Below are 21,783 nucleotides of genomic sequence, written 5' to 3' on the forward strand. Positions count from 1 at the left end.
TAAAGAAAAATGTCTCTCATTTAGCTCTGCGCACTTATGAATAACTCAAATACTACAGTTAAATTTACAACATAGTTCCCTTAGCTGTTTAGAAGACAATTGTTTTCTTTCCTTTCCCCTTAAGTTCTAGTATGTAAAATATCAGAAGAATTTAGATTAAAAAAAAATAAAAAATAAAGAGGGACATGTTATTTTTAAAGTTGTTCTTGAGAAAATTTCCACATACAAAACCGTGGCATTTCTCCACTGTTTTGAGAATAATTTTCACATGTTGGCATCATCCTCGAGTGGCTGCCACAACTCTGGTATCATAAAGCGACATGTATTTTCTCTTAGCTTATCAAAACACATTTTATTTAACTGCTAAATTTGGTCTGATCCAAGTTTTTCTTCTTACTTCACAACAAACAGGAAAATGCAGATGCCGTACTCTGATCACACACATGCATCCTACCAGAGAAACGGGGCACAGAAGCCAGATCAGTCCTCCTAAGCGTATGACTGTTCAGATCACATCGCTGCACTCATGGCTCAGTAAGACTTTAGGTTCACACTGAAATGTTCACTACTGTTCTAGAAGTCCTCTCTAGGTAGCACTGAAAAACAAATTTTTGGCCCCTTCTGTTACGATGCTGGAACATTGTGTCAATATACTTTGGCATATATTAAAAAATCCCTGTAATATACCATATACTGTGACATTTCCACTTCAGATCTATCATTTGCATGTGAAGCACGAATCTCGAAAGAACCTAGTAAAGCTGTAAGAAAGACTACATTTTGCCGAAGCTCTCAGACACCCACTCCATTCAGTCACACCAGCTGGAGAGGTAAGTGTCAAGATACAGCTTTATTCTTAAAAATGAATATGGAGGTGAAACTCCACAGCCTCCTCCACAGAAATAATTTTTTAAAGTGAAATCACAATGATATGTGCTCCTGATTCTTCTATGTCAGCAGCATTTCTCAGAAACCTTTTTGCAAATCTGGACATCTTAAAATCATATTTAACTTATTTTGCAATTTACAGAATTGTCCCTGCACTTCCCAGTCCAGCTGACAGGCGTCTTAGACGTGACATCCATTGGAAGATCTTTTGCTCCTAGAGGTAGAGGAGTCCTTAGCTACCCTCTGTCTAGCGCAGGAGGCACAAATAGCCCCCGAGAGACGCTTAAGCCCCTTCTGAAAGACACTGTTGGAGAGACTGTAAATGACACAGTTGCAGAAACTGTTGCTAATGGCAAGCCAAGTGGTCAAGAAGGATGCAACGCGGTTACTATAGACATTGGAGCTCTCCAGCAGAAAATAGATGATGTAGGGCAACCAGAGGATGTAGAAGACACTGGTGATGCGGAAAAGAACCATGGCATAGCGCTTGTCGGGGCAGGGCTGCGCCTCCCCAGCCTCCCCATCCTGAGAGCTGAAGCGCACTCGCCTCTCGTTGATCTCCTTGGTGTGCTGCTGGCAGATGCGGAAGATGTTGAAGTAAGTGAAGCAGACGATGAAAGCAGCCGGGGCGTAGAGCATCACCACAATGAAGAGGGTAAAATAGGGATCGGTGTTCCAGGAATTGGCACACCACTGAAACACATCCCCATGATATCCAGGCTTTCCCCAGTGAAAGGAGGGTAAGAAGACCAGGCAGGAGTACAGCCAAATGATCAGTATGCAGATTCGAAGTCTCCATGGGGTAACCAGCGTGTTGTAGGTAAGTGGCTTTGTGATGGCAATGTATCTGTCAATACTAATGCAAGCCAAAGAGGCCATGGAGACACTCTTCAGCACTGATACCACATACCCAAAGATTTGGCAAACCAAGGACTCACTTAAAACAATAGGGTAGTGCAGCAGAGACAAAGAAGGCACCAGACAGCTCACGCCCACCAGGAGGTCAGCATACGCCATGGTCTGGATGAAGTAGCTGGTGGTGTGGTGGTTCAGCAGAGGTGCACAGTGAAAGACAAATATCACAATAATGTTGCCTGAAATAATCAGCACCATGAGGAACACAATAATAACCACTTCCAGGAGGCAAAAATTGATGGTCTCCAAATAGCTAATGGCCAGGAGGCAGAAGGGCCGGCCACTCTGGTTGCCAACCAAAGAGGAGTTCATCTTGAGCACTGCAGTGATCTCTTTACTTCATGCTCCTGCCTGCTGCCTGCAGCCACTCCAAGCAGCTGCTGTCATTGCGGCTGGTGCTGTGTGTATGTAGCAATGTCAAAACCGGAGCTCCAGTCCCCAGGGCTGCTCCAGATGCTGCTGCTGTGCATTGTCTGCAGCACAATTCCCCTTTAAATCCGGCTCCCTGCCGCTGCTGGTGCACCGGGACCCAGCAGCAGTCATGTCAGCAACTTCACACACACACACGGGAGAGGGCTGATTTTAAAGCCCTCCTGCGTGGGCAGCCTCGCCGAGGAGGGACGAGGGCTTGGGGGAAGAGGGAGAAGGAGCCTTCACCGAGTCAGGACGAGAGTCCTCCCAAAGGCTGACAGGAGAGAAGGGGAAAGTGTTTTACAGAGCCGCCTCTCCCCCCGCGCTCCCTGCCACCTCCATCACCACCCCTCCTTCCCCACGCCCTGCTACGGCGCTTCCCCGCCGCCGGGCTCCCCCCGGCCCTTCCCCACGCCGGGCAGCGGCCGGAGGGCAGCGCGGCCGGGCTCCGGGGCCAGGCAGCCTCCCGGCAATTCCTGCCGCCGGCCATCCATCCACCCACCCACCCACCCACCCAGGCGGAGGGATGCGCGGCGGGGAGGATGGGGGCGTCCAGCCCTTCTCTCCTGGCTCCATTTTGCACGACGCTTTTGTTCGCCGCCTCTCCCGGACCGCGCCGCTCCGGCCCCCGCCGCCGCCCCCGCGGCGCGCAGCCCTGCCCCGCCGCCCCGGCCCCTACCTGCCGCAGGGGAACAAAAGCCCCGGAGCATCCTCGGCCGAGCGGCGGCACCGTGTGCTCCGGCCGCGGCGATGCGGAGCCGGGGGGAGGGGACGGCGGGAGGAAGGGGAGGGAGGCGGGCAGGAGCGCGGAGGAGGGCGCGGCGCCGGCGGGGACCGGCGGGGAGCGGGGCCGCAGCCCCCCGGCCCGCCGCGGGTGGGGAGGGGGAGCCCGGCAGCGGCGGCCGCAGCCTCGGAAATAGGGGTTTCCCCCTCACAAAAGGCCGATGCGACGAGTGGCCGATGGCGGTAGGTGCCTCACCCGGCGCGACCCCGCAGCCTCCGCGGAGAGCGGCGGGTCCCCGGCAGACAGAGGGTGCCTCTGCCCCCGCACAGCCCGGTCTGCGGACAGACACACACCCACGCCCTGCTCCGACCGACGGACGGACAGACAGACACCCACCACACCCCCCTGCGCCTCCTCTCTGCACCGCACACCACAGCTGTCCAAGCGAGAATGGGAATTCAAACGTTTAATCAGAATTTAAGGCTTTTCCATCCCAGCCCTTTTGGGCAAACACTGGAAATAAACGTGTCTTTCCCCAGTGTGGTTTGTGTTGCTTAGGAGACACTTGAAACCAAGGGCAAAGCCGAGAACCGCGTCCCACCAGTAGTCCAGATGTTGCCCCAGGTAGGCAAGCATCTCCTGCACACAGACACAAAAACCCCAAAGGCGTCACTATCACTGACAATCCCAAAAACAACCTACACCAAATGAGACAAACTAGAAAACCCAATGACATTCCAGAGAACAAACATGCAAGAGATCCACAACACAGCACTTAAACTTGTATTCACACCATAAGCTAATACCATCACGCATATTTACCCAGAAAAACCTCTTGGATGCATACAAGGCAGAGATGTCATCACAGGATACTTGTATCTTGCTGTTTGTCTAGAGTGTTTTACTCACTTGATGTGCCGGAAAACACATTCCATGGTATGTGGAAGCTCGTTCTCCGACACGGATACCAAACTGCTCCCCTGGCACGACTTAGGGCTGTCCCAGCGCTACGGGAATTGGTCTTTGAACTGACCAAACCAGTAAGAAGAGACTGGAGCAAGGCAACAATTAAAGTCCTTTTGTCAAAAAAGAAAGCGTGCCACTAGCCCCCTCACGAGCGTAAGCCCACACGCTGAATTCAACCGAAACCACCAAACCCAAGGTTTCAGTTAACCTAAGCTAAATGTCTGTTATTCTGTGGGATACCTGATGGAAAATGAATTGCAGCCAAAGGGACAGATCTCAAAGCAATCACACACTGCAGTGCTCGGGATTTTAGCTGACTTGGAAGTAGGAAAAAACCCCCATTTTACTATACACTTGTATTGGTCAAAAATCTGTGCTAGACAACAGCATGACTTGGCAGAATTTTAGTTAGTCTTGTGCAAAAGCCTGAAAACAAAAACTTGTTTTTTCGCTCTATCTTTACCCCCAAAAAGATCCCTTTAGTATTGTCCTTCATTTTTGTTATAATTTATGACATTTGTACTCATGGTAATTGAAGAACTGTAGCTAGGAAACATAAACTTTGAATTAAATTTAGGCAAGGGTATTGTAGTTATACAAAAAACAAGCTATGATTGAATTACTGCTGGAGAAATGATCTCCTGTCTTTCCAAAGCAGAGAATGATTTACATACCAATTGATTCAAATAGTATTTCTAGATCCTTAGGCATGAATAGACACATTATAAACATCCTTAAGAAAACAACATACATTCAACTTTAAATATATCTCAGATATATAAAAACAAGAGAGTACTGGAAATCGTGAGACCGACCAAAACAACATCTGGTTGCTGAAATTTCAAAACAAAAGATGCAGCACCAAAAGCTCCTCAATGTTTAGACTTTTATTACAAGTACAAGCCTAACTCCGAACCACCCGACAAGTATTTCTGCAGGAGAGATCTGGTTTTGCCTTTAACTGACATTCTGTTGTTTCCCCAAAGCCGAGAGGGATAACTCAATTCCAAGTTCACGCCAACTTACTCCTGCTTAACGCACCCCAGCCCAAACCAGCAGTATCTCAAGTTTGTTCTCTCAAGCCCCCTGCACCAGAAGCTGGACCAAAGTGGCCAACAAAGGGTCTAAACTGGAACTGGGAGGTAACTGGACCGGCGATACCCCTACCTGCTACCCCTGCGCTCTGCATGAGTGCCACCAGCCCACCCAGCAGAGCCACTTCTCCAGGACATCACAACGTGCGGCTCAGGTGGCTGAGCTCTGTGAGAAATTCAAACTACTTCTGCGTTGTAGAGACTTCTCCCACCCTGTACAGCGACACAATTCGACCTCATCTAAGACTATTAAAAGGTATTCAAGAAATCATTCAAAGTTACAACGAGAACTCTTGGGAAAACTACTGCTTGTAAAAGATAATTAAACTTTTATCACCACGTGATCAAAACTAATCAAACAAGGGATCTAGAGGTTCAGGCACACTGACAGCAAGATCACCGCGATTCCCAGATCTACGTTAGGTTTCATTTGAGTTGATCGTACACAATTGTGGCCCTGTGTACTCCTGAAAATTAAATGTGTTCTTAATTTATATGAACATATGGAAATCTGATTGTGATACAAGTGGAAAATAAATGTCAGCCCTCCACAGCTAAAGTACTGTTACACTTGGTGGATTTGACAGTGGTAGGTTAACGGCTGGACTTGATGATCTTAAAGGTCCCTCCCAACCTAAACGATTCTATGATTTTATGCCACTGATGAAGAAACACATTCACTCAAAAGATGGTAGTGACATTTTAATCTATTTGTTCATTATAAACTACTACCATTTGCACCAAGACTGAGGAGTATATTTGGTAGAACTCCTGCGTACTGTAATTCTCTGCTCATGGAGACAAAAAAGTGGGAAGATGAGCAAGTGGGTAGCAAGAGTCCTGCTTAAGGAAAACTGGAACAAAGTAATCTCTTACCAGGCCTAGAATTTCTACCAGAAATGGTGACCCCAGGGTAACATCCCAGGATACTCCTCCCGCCACTGGACTTTTTTTTTTTATTTTTTTTTATTTGTGCCACAAGATGTCCCTCTCACGTCGTAATTTTCTTAATATAGTGTATTTATCTGGTACAACAGTTCATGGTTTTTTCCTTTCAACATTTTTTCCTCCCACACAGACCTATATGCAAAAGGTTTTATTTTCTCCTCAATATTGTAAATGTCAGGTTCTTAAAATTTGGGTATTATGAAGTGCTTCTCCACTGAGAGATCGTCACTGATCTGAGAGATTCACTAGTTGTATTAATCCTTTTTAAAAACCTTGCCTGAGAAGCAACTATTGTTCATTTTGCTTTGTGTCATGATTTTATTTTTTTTTAAACCTGTGTGGTTTGCTTTACAAGTTTTCTACTCAACAATACTTTCCATCCACCCATGACTGTCAAAAACATGAAGTATTTTTCCTGCAGGTGTCCATTAAAGCCTGGAGCGAGTCCCCATATCCCTCCTCCTACCTTTCGGTGGCCAGAAGCCTGAAGACTAACAGCCGTGACCACGATTGCCAAAGTCCTACCAGGAACAGATGCCTCTCAAAGGGACTGTCTAGATCGCTTTACCTAGAGTTTGCTTTCTGTCCCCAGTAGGGACATGACCTTAATTCATTGGGCTGGCTTTCATCCACACTCCCCACCACGAGCACGGCAATCTGGAGTTGCTAAAAGCTTTATTATTGCACACAGATGGTGTGCAAATTCTCAAAAGTCATTTGTGGAAGTACCACAATGGTGAACCTTAGACACCACGGCAATAACAAAAGCACAGAGTACAAAAGCCCAGATAAATGTTTATCAAAGAAATAAGGAGCAAATAATTAATAAATACTGTCGTGATGACTTGAATGCAACATGCGCACCTCGAGGCACTGTTTCAATGCCATTTTTAATGCACAAATCAGATTCAAGAAGAGACCTAGACACAGCCTTCAGTGGTAGAACACAACAGAAGACATTTCCTTTTCAATCATTCAGTAGCCACACATCAGCAGTACATAAGAAACTATCCTTGCAGCAGTTAATTTGCAAAAGAAAGCAAAAAACACAGATTCGCCGAGCACCAGGGGCCAGAACTGCACAGAAAGCAAACACCAGAAGAAACACTGGGGCTCCTGCATCCAACACCCTGCACACAAGGGAAAAAAAATCCCTGAAAGAGGCCAGAAGCTTTTGAAGCAGCTGTCAACATAGATCCTTATTAATTTGGGACTGTGCTGCCGCATGGGGTCATGAAAAGCCTGTCAAAAATCAACTGCAGCTACAGGAATAGAGGTCAGCATGAAGAGAGAAGGGGCAGTGGATTAGGAGTACTCAAACAGGCTTAACTGCATCTCCTACTTGCGCTGAAGAGCAAAGGTTTTACATCAACTCCTTGTGCTTCTGCACTACGCCACAGCAGTTCTCAGATAAACCATTCTCAGTGCATGGTAATGCAAATAATTGCATGATTGCCAGAGAAGAATTTGTATTAGTGACATGCAAAACATGGCAAAGCGTTACAAGGATGGTAATGCAATATATTACAAGGGACCCTTGCATCCACATAAATAACAATTCCTTTTTCCCCCAGACGTGTTCATTCCTGTGCATTGCTGCATATTGACTATAACCGAGCTGCTATTTTCAGAGCAGGAAGAATTAGTCACATTAGAACTCCAAAATTATCAAATAATCTATGAAAGACATGAAAATAAAAAATGAAGGCCAAAGTGCAATCCAGCATTATTATACTATTATCACATACTATATACGACAGGTCTGCAAACGTTATCTTCCTATGTCTTGGAATTCATGTTCCCATCTGCCTCCCAAACAATTCTGTATTCTTTGCCTATTCGCATCTTTAGTACTTCCACACAGCCACTGATGACCTTTTTTGGAACCTTTCTCTTCTTCCACTGCCTGCAGATTGAAGAAATCACAGTTCCACTGTGAACCAAGCAGACGCTTTTGCTCTCAAAGCGCCGATCTTTGTCCATTCTACAGAAACAGTCGTGGCCTATTTTCATGCGATTTACATTTAAGTCACAATAACACAAACAGCCTCAGTAATGGTCTACTATGGCACTTCCAGATTACAGGAGACTTCATTTTCATTTGCTTGAGCTGGTTATTATAGCATGCTGATAGTATACTACAGACCTCCTATGATTACAGCAGCGCCTGAAAATGGTTATTCAGTACCCATTTTCTTTCATTGTTTAATTCTTTGATTAGTTTCTATGCTGAATGACCACTGCAGGTATAGCCAGTCCTTTTGCTGCAGAACACAGCGCTGGAGCAGCCTACTCTCCCTTTTACTTGGACTCCAGAGATGCTTCCAGCACATTAGATCCAGGTTATTTCCTTTGTCTCTGCCAAATGTAAATGAGTGGAAAGGTTTCACAGATTTTAAAATGAGATGTTACACTATTCCTTTCTAGCTTACAAAGATAGTAGCAGTACGTGTCACCAACTGTGCCACAAAGAGATCATCTTTTCCATTCTGATACCAAAACACTGAAACACAGAAACAAGTGATGCTGTCAGCTACTCACTAGGCAATTAAAATAACACAACAGGAGTAACTGTGATACACTCCTTGCCAGAGCACCCAACCTCCACATTATTTGTATGATTTATTCACCACAAAATCCAAGTTATAGCTCTACAATGTATGTACCAATATTAAGGAATTCAGATCAAGTTTCTTCTATATTGAATAAGTGTGTGAAAGTACTTATGGCAGAACATTTTTAGCTAATCTAACATGATGTATTCAAATCACGTAGGATCCTTCCTGCATGATTCCAGCAGAGGCCGAGTTTAATTTCGGAACCCTCTTGCCCTCAGAATAAGGTCTTTAATTGCTCCTTGCGAATCTGTGCCATCAGAGCACAGATATACAAAGGCTGATTCAGTTGTTTTGCTTTTTTAACTGGTGAATAATTGATTTCTGTTACAGTTGTACTAAAGTTGCGTCATTAATAATTTCTAATATAGTCCTTCTAGACTTGCATGTTTGATGAAAGCAGTAAAATACAACATATCCGTAGAGATAATGGTCAAATCCAAATTAACACATTGGTTTTCTGATTAAGGAAGAGACATTTCATTTTGTGACCCATTTGTTACTCTCAAACTTTGAAAAACACTGAATGATGTCTGTATATACGATTCTTATTTTCTTTTCCTATGTTACTGAGGTCAGCATTCAAGATGAGAAGTTAAAAAACTGCTGTCTACTGCAAAAACGTCCAAAGCTTTCTGTTTTTTCTATCAAAAAGAGGCTGCAATTTCAACTGGTGTTGGATTTTTACATAAATGTTAAGACAATACAGCAAAATCCAGCTTTCAATTCAGGAAATCCAAACAAGCAAAGGAAATGAGCTCCCTCACTGTCAATTATGAGAGCAATTAATAGAATACTAATTTTTGACAAACCAACTCAGAACTCATCTGAGGGAAACAGCAGTAGGACTACTGAAAAGAAAGCATGCTAAGTAGAGATAATGCCACAGCTAACACTGCATGGTAGGTTTTTTTTTTGCAGGGAGAATTGAGTTATAGTCACTACTTGATACGCTACATTCAGATACACCCATGAACTGTTAAGCAAGGGAGTACACACTCTGAAGTCTCTGTATTTCATTCATTGAGATGGGGGGGGGGGAGGGAGAGTGATAAAAAGCATTCTACCTTTGTGATGAGAATTCGGTACTTCTCCACCAGGTGATCGTTATTATGACACCCTGCCAGCAACTGCCAAACTTCTCCTCTGAGGGCCTCAGGGACACCACTTCTCACCAACGCTGACAACGTCTTTGGCCTCACGCTCAAATTGAGGTGCCTGGGTGTAGGAGAAGGCATTGTTACTATTATCCAAATACTAATAAATGAGTACGTGAGCAACAACTGATGCGTAACATCAAACACCTCAAATGATAAGAATTTCAAGGCAGTCCATATGTTGCCAGCGTAAATGAAATTCAAGTTATAGGAAAACAACCACAGATTTGGAGAAGCACTTTCCAAACTATTTCCTTGATTTCCATTAAATTTAAATATAATATAAACATATGTTATAAAACACTCCACAAACCAAAACACTGGAGGACAGATACCACACTGTGTAAGATTCCAAGCTCAAACTACACCAAAATCAGAATGAGTTTGCAGAAACCTGTACTGCTCTCTAGAGTTCCTGTGCCCGAGCGGGCAGGTAACCTTCCAGGTGAAGGAGGGAGAGAAGACAGACAAACAGAGCTATCAAAAAATCTCGCATGGTTATCTGACTACATCGTGCATTTCAGCAGCTTCTGCTGTACAAGCTAGTCCCAGCTAAACAGTTTTTTCAAGTGAGACTGGTGACAGCTCATAAATTACAGCACTAAGTTGCAAAAACTAGACCCACATATAATTTACACAGTTATAGAAAGTTAAGCTGAACAGTCCATTCAGGGCTCACACATAAAATCCTCAAAAGACAGAGGCCTCAAATCAAAGAAATTACAATTTTCCTGCAGTTACTAAGAAAATAAACTTCTAGGTAAAAATGATTAAGAGGACTGATAGACAAAGCCACATTATCTTCTTAACAACAAACTGGTATGTAATAATGTTTGTTAACAGTCTAACAGATATGTGGATGATAATTTTACACAGATTGTGACTCCTTGTTGTCTTTCTCCAGTCTACAGTGTTCCAATACAGTAATCTGGAGGGCAGCAATGCGGACATTTAAAGCAGCATATACTGCACAGAACCTAGCACTATAATGTCCTCCTTCACTTTGCTTTCTCTAAACAAAATCAACTACATTAAAAAAATATTTACATAATAATTATACATATCTATATATTCATATATATACACTTATAGACCTTTATAATATATAAATACATAAAAATATTTCCAGAAAATTACTTGTTACATACAAAATATTCAAATTCTTTGTAAAGGCCTATAAAACTGCTTTGCCTTAATCTTGGATGAGAGTAAGTACAACAGTAATTCCAATGAATACAGCCATGAACTGTAAGGCTGTAGGCTAAAAGCCACACGCTACCAGATTCTTCCAAACTATTTTGAAATGAGAAAATTGTGTGACTCAGCAGTTATGAAATATGCGCCAAATATTATTTAGAAATCACAGAATACCATTGCATATTTAATTGCTATACAAATCTAATTACAGGAGTCTAAAAAAACTAGCATGAAACTACCTGAACTCTGATTTTTATGATTTTCAATCCTCTTATGTTAAAAGCTCAAGGATCATTACTTCCAAATACTCGTTTTTAGTTAAGAAGGAAAGCCCTTTAACACATATTAAAGTTGTTGCCAGCATTAGCACAGAAGCACTTCATATCCTCTTAGAGCTGCCAAAACATTTTCAATGGGAGTCAGGTGGCTTAATTATCCTTGAGCCCTTGGAAGAATTACAAAAAAATTCAAGTTGAAAGAAACTTTCTCACAGCAGCAGATGCACAGAGCTCATCTGTTAAAGATGTTTCTACAAGTCTGGGAGAGGGAGACAAAAGGGATCATGTATCATTTTACCACAGCCTTCCCCTTCTTATAATTATGTCCATATCTAATGTCTGCTTTCCTACTAAATTAGCACAATATATTAGTGCAAAACCAAAGCAAAACTGAAAGTAAAAGTACTTATTCAAATACATACCAAGTAATTGCAGAAAATAAATTTTAAAAAAGCTAAATTGTTACAACTTTAATTTAAAGAGAATCCTGGCTAAGAGGTCACACATCATCTTAACTGCCTGACTTATTCTAATCTCTGCCGTCCTGCTCCTTAGTTCTAGTATTCTGGTCAGATCTTTGATTTGCTGCACACCCCCTTGCCCTGCTCCTCAGCAGCTCTGGGAAGCAGAAGGCAACAGCTAAAGTCAGAGTCAAAACGTAGCATATTTGAGCTCAATCTGATGTTGTGCCTGTCATCCCCCTTTGTGGAAAAAAAAAATACTGAATTTTGCAATAATCAGCATCACTTTCTTCGAACTGCTCAGGCTACTTCAAGATGAATAAAAGATCCCTCATGAAAGGAAGACAGGTGTTGCATTAGCAACTTGACTGTCAAAAAAACACTCTCCTTGTAAATCGGCATTTTCTAGGAAAAAAACCAGAAGAGCTCATGTACTTCCTTCTTGGCAGGCTCTGGAGCCATCTTCCTTTAGATAAGGGAGGAAAAGCATCTTCGCTATCCAAGTACAAATCTCCCATATTCTTAAGCTACAGTTACTAACATATGACAGCTGCACAAAAAATTGGCTGTGAACTACATCAGAATTACAAAGAGGAATGGAAGCGATCTACGCAAAAGAGAGAGAAAGGAAGAGCTGCATTTTCTTTTTACTACCTTAGGGTTTGCTTTAACAAAATCCCAGTGAAACACACAGATAAGTAAAATACTCATTTTAAGAGAGAACCACTCAAAGATACAGCATAAGTGAATTCCTATACAGTATTTAAGTATGCACTCAAAAATGAAAATACTTAAAACACCCTCTGAAGAAATCAGAAAACACAAAGCCAGAGAATAAGGGGTGTTGTGGGGATGAGAGAGGACTAAATCCATACTAATCTCATCTCAACTGGCTTCTAGAAATAACAAAATCTCTGAGCAGAAGGAGCAAACAGACTGAGAATATTCAGAATCGCAATTTTCAGAATGTGATTTTGCCACTTACCATTTGGACAGCAGCTCTCCCCACGTCTCAAGAATTTTTTCTGCACACTCTTTGGAAACATCTCCAGAACCACTTAAGAGCGGTTCATCATTGTCTGCCAACAGAAGAGAGGAGATGCTTTAAGATCAACCGCCATTAATCTACCTTTACAGATTTAACTGTTGCTCTCCTAAATGTATCGGTGTGTGGCAAGAACTCCTCCTTTGAGGATGCAGTGCTTGTGCGCTCACAGAGAAGGCAGAAGGAGACTCTTCACTGAGGCACACAGTGATGTGACAAGAGACAGAAGACAAGCAGCAACACGTGAAATTCTGGTTAAAAATCAGGAAAAAAAGTTACCATGAGGGTGGCCAAACTGATACGAGCACCCAGAGAGGTTCTGGAAACTTCATCATTGGAGATGGTCAAAACACAACAGGACAAGACCTTGACCAATCAATCCGGCTGGATTCAACTGAGTGGGAGGCACCATTAGAGACCTCCAGAGGTCCCTTCTCACATAAGAATTCTATTATTCTACCCCAAACTTTTGGAAGACTACAAAAATTCTCAAATAGCACAGCTTTCTGTATGTGAAAAGCTACAATAATATAAAAGCAAAAAAGACAATAAAATCAACAGAGTTCCACTGCAGGCTTCCCATGTTGTTGCAGATCTATGAAAGTCCACAAGGTATTTTATTTTAACTGTTCTGTACTTTTACTTTGAAACCTAGTACTTCTTGATAACTTCCTTGCCTTAAACAGCTTTTTGAACGAAATGCATTCAAAAATGCGGTGGAGGGGGAGGATTAGCATAATCACAGTAAATCTTTTTGAAACCGACACTAACTGATCTACTCCCAGATATTTTTAAACACTCACAGCAAGTATAATATACAGAAACTACATTTCATTGATAAAGTAGTCAACATTGGTTTTGCATTATTGGGGAAATACATTCTTTTTCATTAAGTCTATCCTTTCTCAGCTGACACCTGAACTTGCCCACAAACTCTTGCAATGTTGCAAGACCTGTCAACTGTAAACAAAAGATATGCACGTTCCTGGTCTAGAAAACAATACCACTGGGGTTTAGCATACTGGTTAGAGACTGCTACTGAAAGCACTTCACAAAGGAGTTCATTTTCAAAGCAACCTTCCCCTCATTCACCCTCAGCCCCGCCCCAAAAGAGAAATTAAAGCACAGAAGTGAAAAAATTCACCCAAGGCCACATAGAAAGCCAGGAGAAAAAGTGGAAAAGCAGATACTCAAGCCATCTACATTGCAGCTCAGAGCTGTAAGGCCAGATGTTTATACACTCAGAACTAGTTCGTATTTTGGTTTAAGAGAATTTTTAAAAAGCAGAAAAAAAGATCCTGAAAATGCATTAAGTTTCAAGCTGGGCAGGTCCTGGTCTAGTTTTATGCATTACAGATGTCTATACTGGCCTCTTCACCAAAACATGCGGCTTGCTTGTATTTCCAAATAATATCAGCTTCTCATTTTTACTCTTAAATCTGTTCCCAGCTGCTCAGGGAGGGGCAGAAGCTATATGATAATCCCAAATTTTTAGCAGCCTCTTTTCACATTGTTCCAAATATATCACACTGGAGGCTTGATGAGGCCTGGGCTGAGAAAAGCGCAGGCACAGAAGTGTCAGACAAGGGAGAGGCCGATCCAGGAATGTGGGGGTACTGGTTATTGAATACTTGCAGTGTTAAAGCAAGAAAAAAACCACATCAGTAGTCCAGATTCTGACTGGAAAGGCTTTGACATGGTTCATAACTATGTCATTTACCGACTGCCCTTTCTTTCGAAATATACAAAAAGCATACAATCCTCCTCTTACCTTCCTCTTCATCATCCTCGGGAGGAGAAGGAATCATCGAGCCCTGTGACCCAGACTGGGGCAGACGAAGAGAAGGACTTGCTGTTGTTTTTCTTCTCTCCCTCTCCGATTCACTTTCTAGGCACACAACTTCATATAACGTGTCCGAGTTATTCTTTCTGTCCTTTTGCTTTATCTAGAGAACAAGAAGTTTCATTTTACTGAGAAAAGCTATACGAATACCCTCATGACTTCCTAAGGCTCGACCTTCTCTTTCTGGAATAGGAGAGCTGAGAAACAATTTTCATCACATTCTGCACGGAGGAATGTCCAGTCCTTGCAGCACTGACTGTATCGGGCAGACCTGCAAGTGTTTCTATCCCCGATGCCCTAGAGCAAGCGTAAGCGTGCTGCAGCCAGAGACATGAACATCTGAATATCTGTTCTAACAAAAATTGTTCAGTATTTATTTTCCCATCATGGTAATCGTCTTTAGTGATGCTTCCAAGTCATATCTCTGCACACATTGCTGCAGAAACACGAATTGTTGAGTCCCAAAGTCTATCATGTGGTTCTGTTTTCTGCTTAATTTGCAATGCTTTGATATCTTCCTTTCCTTTAAAGGAAGATTTTTCTTTGTGAAGTAGTTCTAAAATTTTAATACAGTCCAAGAACTTTTAGAACTTTTTTTTCATAAATGAATAAAAATAGAGAGTAAAAAAGCAAAGGTGAAGAAAAGAGGGAAATAAGATTTATAATTATACTCTACACTAAGCTCCCAGGGCTCAATTTTATCCTTTGGAGTATTAAAAATGAAGAGAAATGCATCAAAACTAAAAATGACTAAATCACTGAATGTAATCTGAGCAAATAAAATCCCTCTGCTTTCACCATTTCCGAATAAAGAAACACTGCCAAAGTAAGATAAGCCAATTCTACACAGCTGTATTTTTAATAGGCTAATCATGACTCCATAGAAACAGGTTTCCCTTCCAGGCTTATCAGGCAGCACATTCTATATTTGTTGCTTCCACTATGAATTTTTATAATCTTCCATTAGTAAACACTGGAAGTTGGATAACCTGACAGTGGCTGTGGAAAAAGGAGAATTAGCTAAGATAAGTGACAATGCCTGTGAATTTGGTAAGACAAAAGATACAGAATTAGCTTACTAAGATAAGCTTCCTTTAAACTGCCAAACAGAAAAGCACCTTTTGGAGGTTGTAGAATATTTATAGCCCTACGGTCTTAACTGTTCAACATCTCCATGCTCAAAAATATCCTTAATTAAAAGGCTGATCTCATCCATGAGGAATTTTTCCACCTTAAATTTTGAAGGAAAGTTTCCAAAACATGTATTCATATTTTATATAAAAAAATGGGACATACACAAAAAAGAATCCTTCGTGAACTTCATCTTTGTTACTACCAAGATGCCATTATTTGCTAGCACTTTTAAGACAAGTGCAAAAAGAACTAAGAAAAGCTTCTTACTTATTCAAAACCTCTTTAAAAAAAAAGAACACTTATCAAGAAATCAGGACTCCAACCTTGCTTTTTTGGGCTGCGTCCAGAATTATTAAACCTTGAGAGAGCGCATACATCCACATTGTTATTTGCTTCTACATATTTCCATTTCTTTAAACAGGACTTTCATTTCAGAGCAATAATTTCTAAAGCAGGAGAATGGCAGCTACTTCAAGTACATCATCTCTTTAATTGGACCTTTAACTTTCGAGCATTATTTTAAGACCAAGTTATTGCCCTGCACTGTTATTATGACTATCCTGGACAGAAATAATCCTTTCCTTTATAGTAGATAGCATAAAAAAGTAAGTTGGAAAAAAAAAAAACAGTAAAAGTTTTTAACAAGTTCTAGGGATTTTTTTGTGGTTGCCTGGATTTTTTTCCCCCAGGGGAAACTTTGGGTATGTGTGAAATCTCTGCTTCCAGCCATGTACAAGGGGGAAAATAGACTTTCACAAAAAATACGGGTTTTTTCTAATTTCAAGTAGATGTTTGCTCATCTAAAAAAAAATAAAATACTGGATTTGTATTATAAAATCAATTTAGTGACATACAGATAGCATGTCACCAGGATTACATTAAAGCCTTTTTAAATCTTAACCCTTAATTTTACATACTTAGCCTACTATACCCTTACACAAGCAACTGTCATTATAGCCCCGGTTTGCAGATAAATCCTCTGCTCCTTTTATTTCTGTGGTTTGGCTGGAAAATCCACAAGCCTCTATAACTTTGCAGCCTCATCAAAGCTGTCAAAATTTGCTTTGAAATGAGGACATCCAGCTTTTATGGGAACTTTAGATAGCCAGCAACAATTGGAATAATGAAGGTGTGGTGGTGCAACACCCTCCATCCTCCCTGTGCCACTGGGTGCTGGGTGTGATTCTCCCTCCTGGGCCACAGACCATGCTGGGGTAAATCAGACGTGGCTGGGGAAAGGCAGTGAACATCCATCACCCCCAACAGCCTGGTACACCCCTACCTGGGTCGTGTCCCAAAGGGGAAGATACCAGAACTTCAAAAGTCTAGCAAGTTTTGGGCTTGCGCAACTGGCGGAAAGCAACAGAATATTTCATTGTCCAACTTGAGACAAAATGGAAAAGTACCTCACAAAAGTCAATTATCTCGGACTCTATAAATAGCGACTCCAAGCAAGACCCTTTGAGCTCTCCGGGATCGCAGTGGGCTGTGACCAGCAGCTCCCCTGAGGTGGGACATCGCTCAGGCATAACCAAAGGCCAGGGCAAAGTCAGCCTTCTCGGGGCTCAATGACAGCCCATCGAGGAATGACGATGCATTTTGAGTATTTACTCTGATCTCGAAAAGAGGGAAATTTTAAATATAGACTAGCCTCTCTCATTCACCTCTCTACCTATCTGTTTGAAGACACACATTAGCCTTCACGAGTGTGGGTTTCTATATTTTAGTGGATCCAAATACTTCTGTTTGTGTGCGTGTGTGGGAAGTTGAAGGGGGCACCCATCGGCTCACTGGGGTCACCCACTGCGAAGGGACCCTGGTCTGAGCAGTAAAGACTCGGGTGGTGTGTGTGCGGCTCCTTGAATGGGGTGTGTTTGTATGATGTCTGTTTACACATACGTACGTACATGTATTTTGATTTAGGATGCCCTGTAGTAAGTTAGTGTGAATCTTGTCATTCTCTAATCTGTTATTAAGTCACTGTTTAATTATTCTACTGAATCACCTTGTTAATCCTTAAATTGGTTAATGATTAAGTGTCACTAAAATTCAACCTTTTGATGTACCTCCAGCCATTAATAAATCTTAAATTGTTGCTAAATCATAACTGTGTCAAATATTTTCAACCACAACAGGACAGTTCTTCTAAAATTGAAGAGCATTTATTGTACCTCTTTGATTCAGGAGCAAAATGTTGAAATATGAACATTATATGAGTACGTGTTTTACCAATAATAAAGAGAAAAACACATAGTGAAATCCTGATCTGCCAAGAGGCACTAATAACTGCAATTCATCTTCACCTCCAAGGCATTTGTATTTATTCAGCATTATACCATAAGCCTACTTCTCAAGTCTCAAAATAATATAATTGACCGTACCACAGTTACATTTGAAAATCAACCTTGCCAAATCCCAAATTAACTGTAGATTTCATTTATTTCTTTATTTATTTTTAAAGTGTTACCTGTTTCAATTTTAGGAAAAAGTTTTCAGTAGAGCTACGTTTGCTGAAGGGCCAGAACAATCTCTCGTTAGGTGAACAAACTCTGACTTTAGTCTCCAGAATGAATCGAACAGGTTCCTGAACCTCCGTTATCACCAAATCCACCGCGGTCGTCATGAACAATACTTTATCTACGAGGAAGAAAACAAAGTGACAGTATTAAAAGAAATATTTCAAACAAAATATTCTCTAACCTTTTTCCTAATAACATGAAACAACGAAAGAAACTTTTTTGCAGATTTCAATTTTCCCCCTAAATTAACATCTCAAATCCCTAGAATTTTCAAAACAAGAAAATAAGATGACTATCCAGTATTCACTAGGGAATATGGAAACTTAAGTTTTCAAGCCAAGAGAATGATCTTGTTAAAGAGAATAAAAATTTTGCTTTTTCAAATCCCACTAAAATGTATCAAAAATCTTCATTAAACATTATAAGGGATCTGAATACTTAATTCTACAGAGCAGATCTCTCGCCATCTAGCCTAATTACATTTTAGTTGGGTTTTTTGTTTTTAGACGTTACTGAGACAACACTTAAGTTCCACCATATTAAAGGTAGCATTTAAGAGCATCTCGGCTTGTATTCTGAGATTCAGAAAATTGACTCTACAGTATGATGCTCCAAAAGGAGGCAACTGGCCTTGGTGACCTCTGAGATCTCTTCTGGTACTGAACGATAAATTGTGTCCTTTAGGCAGGATGACATTCAATCTAGCAGCAGATTGTACCCAGCTGTACCCAGCAGCTGACTTTGATGACTTTGCCCAGTTAATTCCCATTAACTTCCCCAACCTTTGGCATGCAACTGTGACAATAGATTGAAAAGATGATAATTCATCTGACATCTTAAAAGAAGTAATGACAGATCTGTTGCAGGACTCAAGAGAGCAACGCAGCATCAGCTATTTTCAGATTACAGTTGGAAGTGTTTTAACTTTCATTTTCATAGGTACGGGAATCCTTTTTTAATTAAAAACTTGGATTCAGAAAATCTGCACTGACCACAGAAACTAAGCAAGGAAGGAATCTGCAACAGTCATTTAGTGCAATTCTCAATGGGATTCTTAAAAAGCTCTAATGGTGTGCAAAGCATCTGCCTCCTGTCCCCCCACCTGTACAGCCTTGTACTGGGATACAGTTCTTCTTACAAGGTATTATTACTGGTTTTCTTCTAGCTTTCTATTTTCTTCGGATTTTTGTGTTACATCTGGCATCCTACTTTCTGAGAATATATCCCATACTATGAAGAAAGTCTTTTTGCGGGATTCATCTTAAAGAAAAGTCAATTGGTCCGATACCCGCTATGTCAGCAATTTGCCCTGGCTAGGGACAACATCCGGCAAAATTTTCATACCTTTTGGTGTTTCTTCATTTACAAATTGGAAGTGTGGAGATTTTTGATTCCAGCTCCCAGTGATCACGTATGATTTCCCATCAGAACTTTTACCCATGGACTCCTGGAAACAAGGTAAGTTTATGTATTTTGATTTAATTTAAATAAATTATTATGAAGTCTCAGCCCCATAAAAGAGCTACTGCACTGGCAAGAGAAGGGCAAGCATCTGAAGCCCCTGTGCCACAGTCCTGTAACAGAGATCATCTCTGAAGAAAAGAATACAGTTCCCATGCTGGGTCTCCTTGCTGATAGAACAAAAAGGCCAATTAATATTAATTGTTATATATATATGTGGTGAACATCTGTCTCGTGAGACCTGAAGACCAATAGCTCATTTTGGCAGTGGCCATTTTAAAGCAACTTTCGGCTCACACGTGTGTCTGTGAGATCACAGCCAAGTACTTGGAAAGACAGGACTCCAAGCTGCAAAGGCTTTGCTTTTTTGTTGCTCCTGTTTGAAACAAACAAACAAAAAACCCCAAACAACAAAAAAACCCCAAACAAAAAAAACTTCCAACTTATTTTAAATTGTTCTGGAAAACCCAAGGCAATCCAGTCTTTCTGGCCTCATTTTGCATCACTCAGTCTCTGAATGACAGCTGCCTGAGCAGTAAAGCTTTTAAACATATCAGGCTTTAATCATGAACTGAGGGGATGTAGTTCATTGCCTCTAATACAAGAAAACAAATTAAATCAGAACACTCTCTTACAAGATGCTGAACTAGTAAACTTGGCAAATGTTTCACATTAACATACCTTCCACTTCGCTATGATGTTTTAATACACCAGTAGCATTTTATTTTATCCTAAGTAGCTATTTTATAAAATAAATTTTCACTCTAAACCGTCTTGAGATCAGCTTCATTCAGCATACAAAACACAGGTTATTCAGCTATTAAGAAGCAATTCAATATTTTATCTTTAGTGTTCAGTGTGTCTGTCCACCAACCTTATTTTCTGGGCAATCCAAAGCCTGGTAAAAAGCAAAATTATTCACATGGTATTGGACCAGCCTGGGTACTCACTACTGTAACAAGGATGTACTTTATAAACACTAGCAAGCTTGTTTTCACAACACACCTGTGAAGTCAGATGATCTCTATCATCATTTTATAGATGTAAAAGTGAGTCCTAAAAATAAAGTGCCCACTAATTCTCAGTAACATATTTGAAGCTGCTTAGGCCTTAATTTTTACAGTGATAAGTAAGCTATAAAACTTTCGATATTCAGAGCACAGCTCTTTAGTCTTCAACACTTCCAAAAATAAGGTTCCATGTTTCTTCTTCCAGGCCCTGAAATGAGAAGTCATGATTGACTGCAAAATTGGGCAACTCCCTTGACCAAGCATCAGGTTGTATTCTAAGCCTGTAGCAGAGGCAGGGATTCAACCCAGTTGCCCAGGGTCTCACGCCCAATAACATAAGCTACAGCATCATCACCATCAACAAGTGTGCATAAGCGTCTAAATCTTTTCTGTCTATCCTGAGATCACACACAATCGTAATCAAAATTATTACTGAATTTTGTTAATAAAAGATCCTTACCAAATCTAAAAGGTGCATGTCGCCACTCCGAACATCTTTCCCACGGCTAAGGAGAAGGCCAAAACATCTGCAAAGCCAGGCAAAACATTAAACCACAAAAATCAGACTTGCTCATAAACAAACCATTAACATTCCTTATCTAAATATTCGCTGTCATACATCCCAAGCAGCCCATCAATCCAATAACAAATGCCAACAAACCTTGACATTTGAAAGCAGCATCAAGCATGTCAAGCAAAACAATGTCAAGCCAATATTAAAAACGTCGAGCAAGATTTCATAAGCATATTTACAACATGATTTTACCCTCCCTACAGCAGTCTGGAAAGCTGGTCAATTATCTTTGTTTGCAAGAACAGTGTAAACCAGACACTGCTAACAAGGGTTCCCTATCCCGCAGGACAACCTGGCCTGCATTCTTCTTCCCATCTTTTTTTTTTTTGAGACACGTTTGCATAGAATTTACCCTTTGATACAGACAACAATCAGGAAATTCCAGATGAAGTGCATGGACCTGTCTTTTATGGTTTCATTTTGCAAAGACTGTTGGCCTACAAAGGTATATTCCACTTCATCCTCTGGTTTACCACATTGTCCTGCACTTCACTGCAGACTGCATCTTTTCTCTGTAGTATGAGCAGCCCTAAACGCTAGTTT

The 21,783-nt window shown here is 41.2% G+C and overlaps 2 protein-coding genes across 3 annotated transcripts in view; both read right to left on the bottom strand.

Moving 5' to 3' along the window:
* RABGAP1 (RAB GTPase activating protein 1) overlaps nt 1-21,783 on the bottom strand; it is a 73,973-nt gene that overhangs the window by 32,932 nt on the left and 19,258 nt on the right. For both annotated transcript variants that reach the window (XM_063353339.1, XM_063353338.1), the window contains 6 exons: nt 21,127-21,193; nt 19,540-19,642; nt 18,144-18,313; nt 14,471-14,645; nt 12,640-12,733; nt 9,629-9,779 (listed from right to left, as the gene is read on the bottom strand). In XM_063353339.1, coding sequence (XP_063209409.1) covers nt 9,629-9,779; nt 12,640-12,733; nt 14,471-14,645; nt 18,144-18,313; nt 19,540-19,642; nt 21,127-21,193 — 760 coding nt within the window. The remainder of the gene's footprint in view (nt 1-9,628; nt 9,780-12,639; nt 12,734-14,470; nt 14,646-18,143; nt 18,314-19,539; nt 19,643-21,126; nt 21,194-21,783) is intronic.
* Nucleotides 188-2,963, bottom strand: GPR21 (G protein-coupled receptor 21). Its single transcript, XM_063353123.1, has 2 exons — nt 2,894-2,963; nt 188-2,488 (listed from the first exon to the last, which is right to left on the bottom strand). Exon 2 carries the CDS (start codon nt 2,113-2,115, stop codon nt 1,069-1,071), a length of 1,047 nt encoding a protein of 348 aa, XP_063209193.1. The 5' UTR covers nt 2,116-2,488; nt 2,894-2,963; the 3' UTR covers nt 188-1,068.

The sequence above is a fragment of the Chroicocephalus ridibundus genome, chromosome 15 (assembly GCF_963924245.1).
Source record: "Chroicocephalus ridibundus chromosome 15, bChrRid1.1, whole genome shotgun sequence".
Classification (NCBI taxonomy): domain Eukaryota; kingdom Metazoa; phylum Chordata; class Aves; order Charadriiformes; family Laridae; genus Chroicocephalus; species Chroicocephalus ridibundus.

Excerpts from the sequence above, each read along its gene's own strand:
- GPR21 (XM_063353123.1), bottom strand. The coding sequence starts at position 2,115 with ATGAACTCCTCTTTGGTTGGCAACCAGAGTGGCCGGCCCTTCTGCCTC.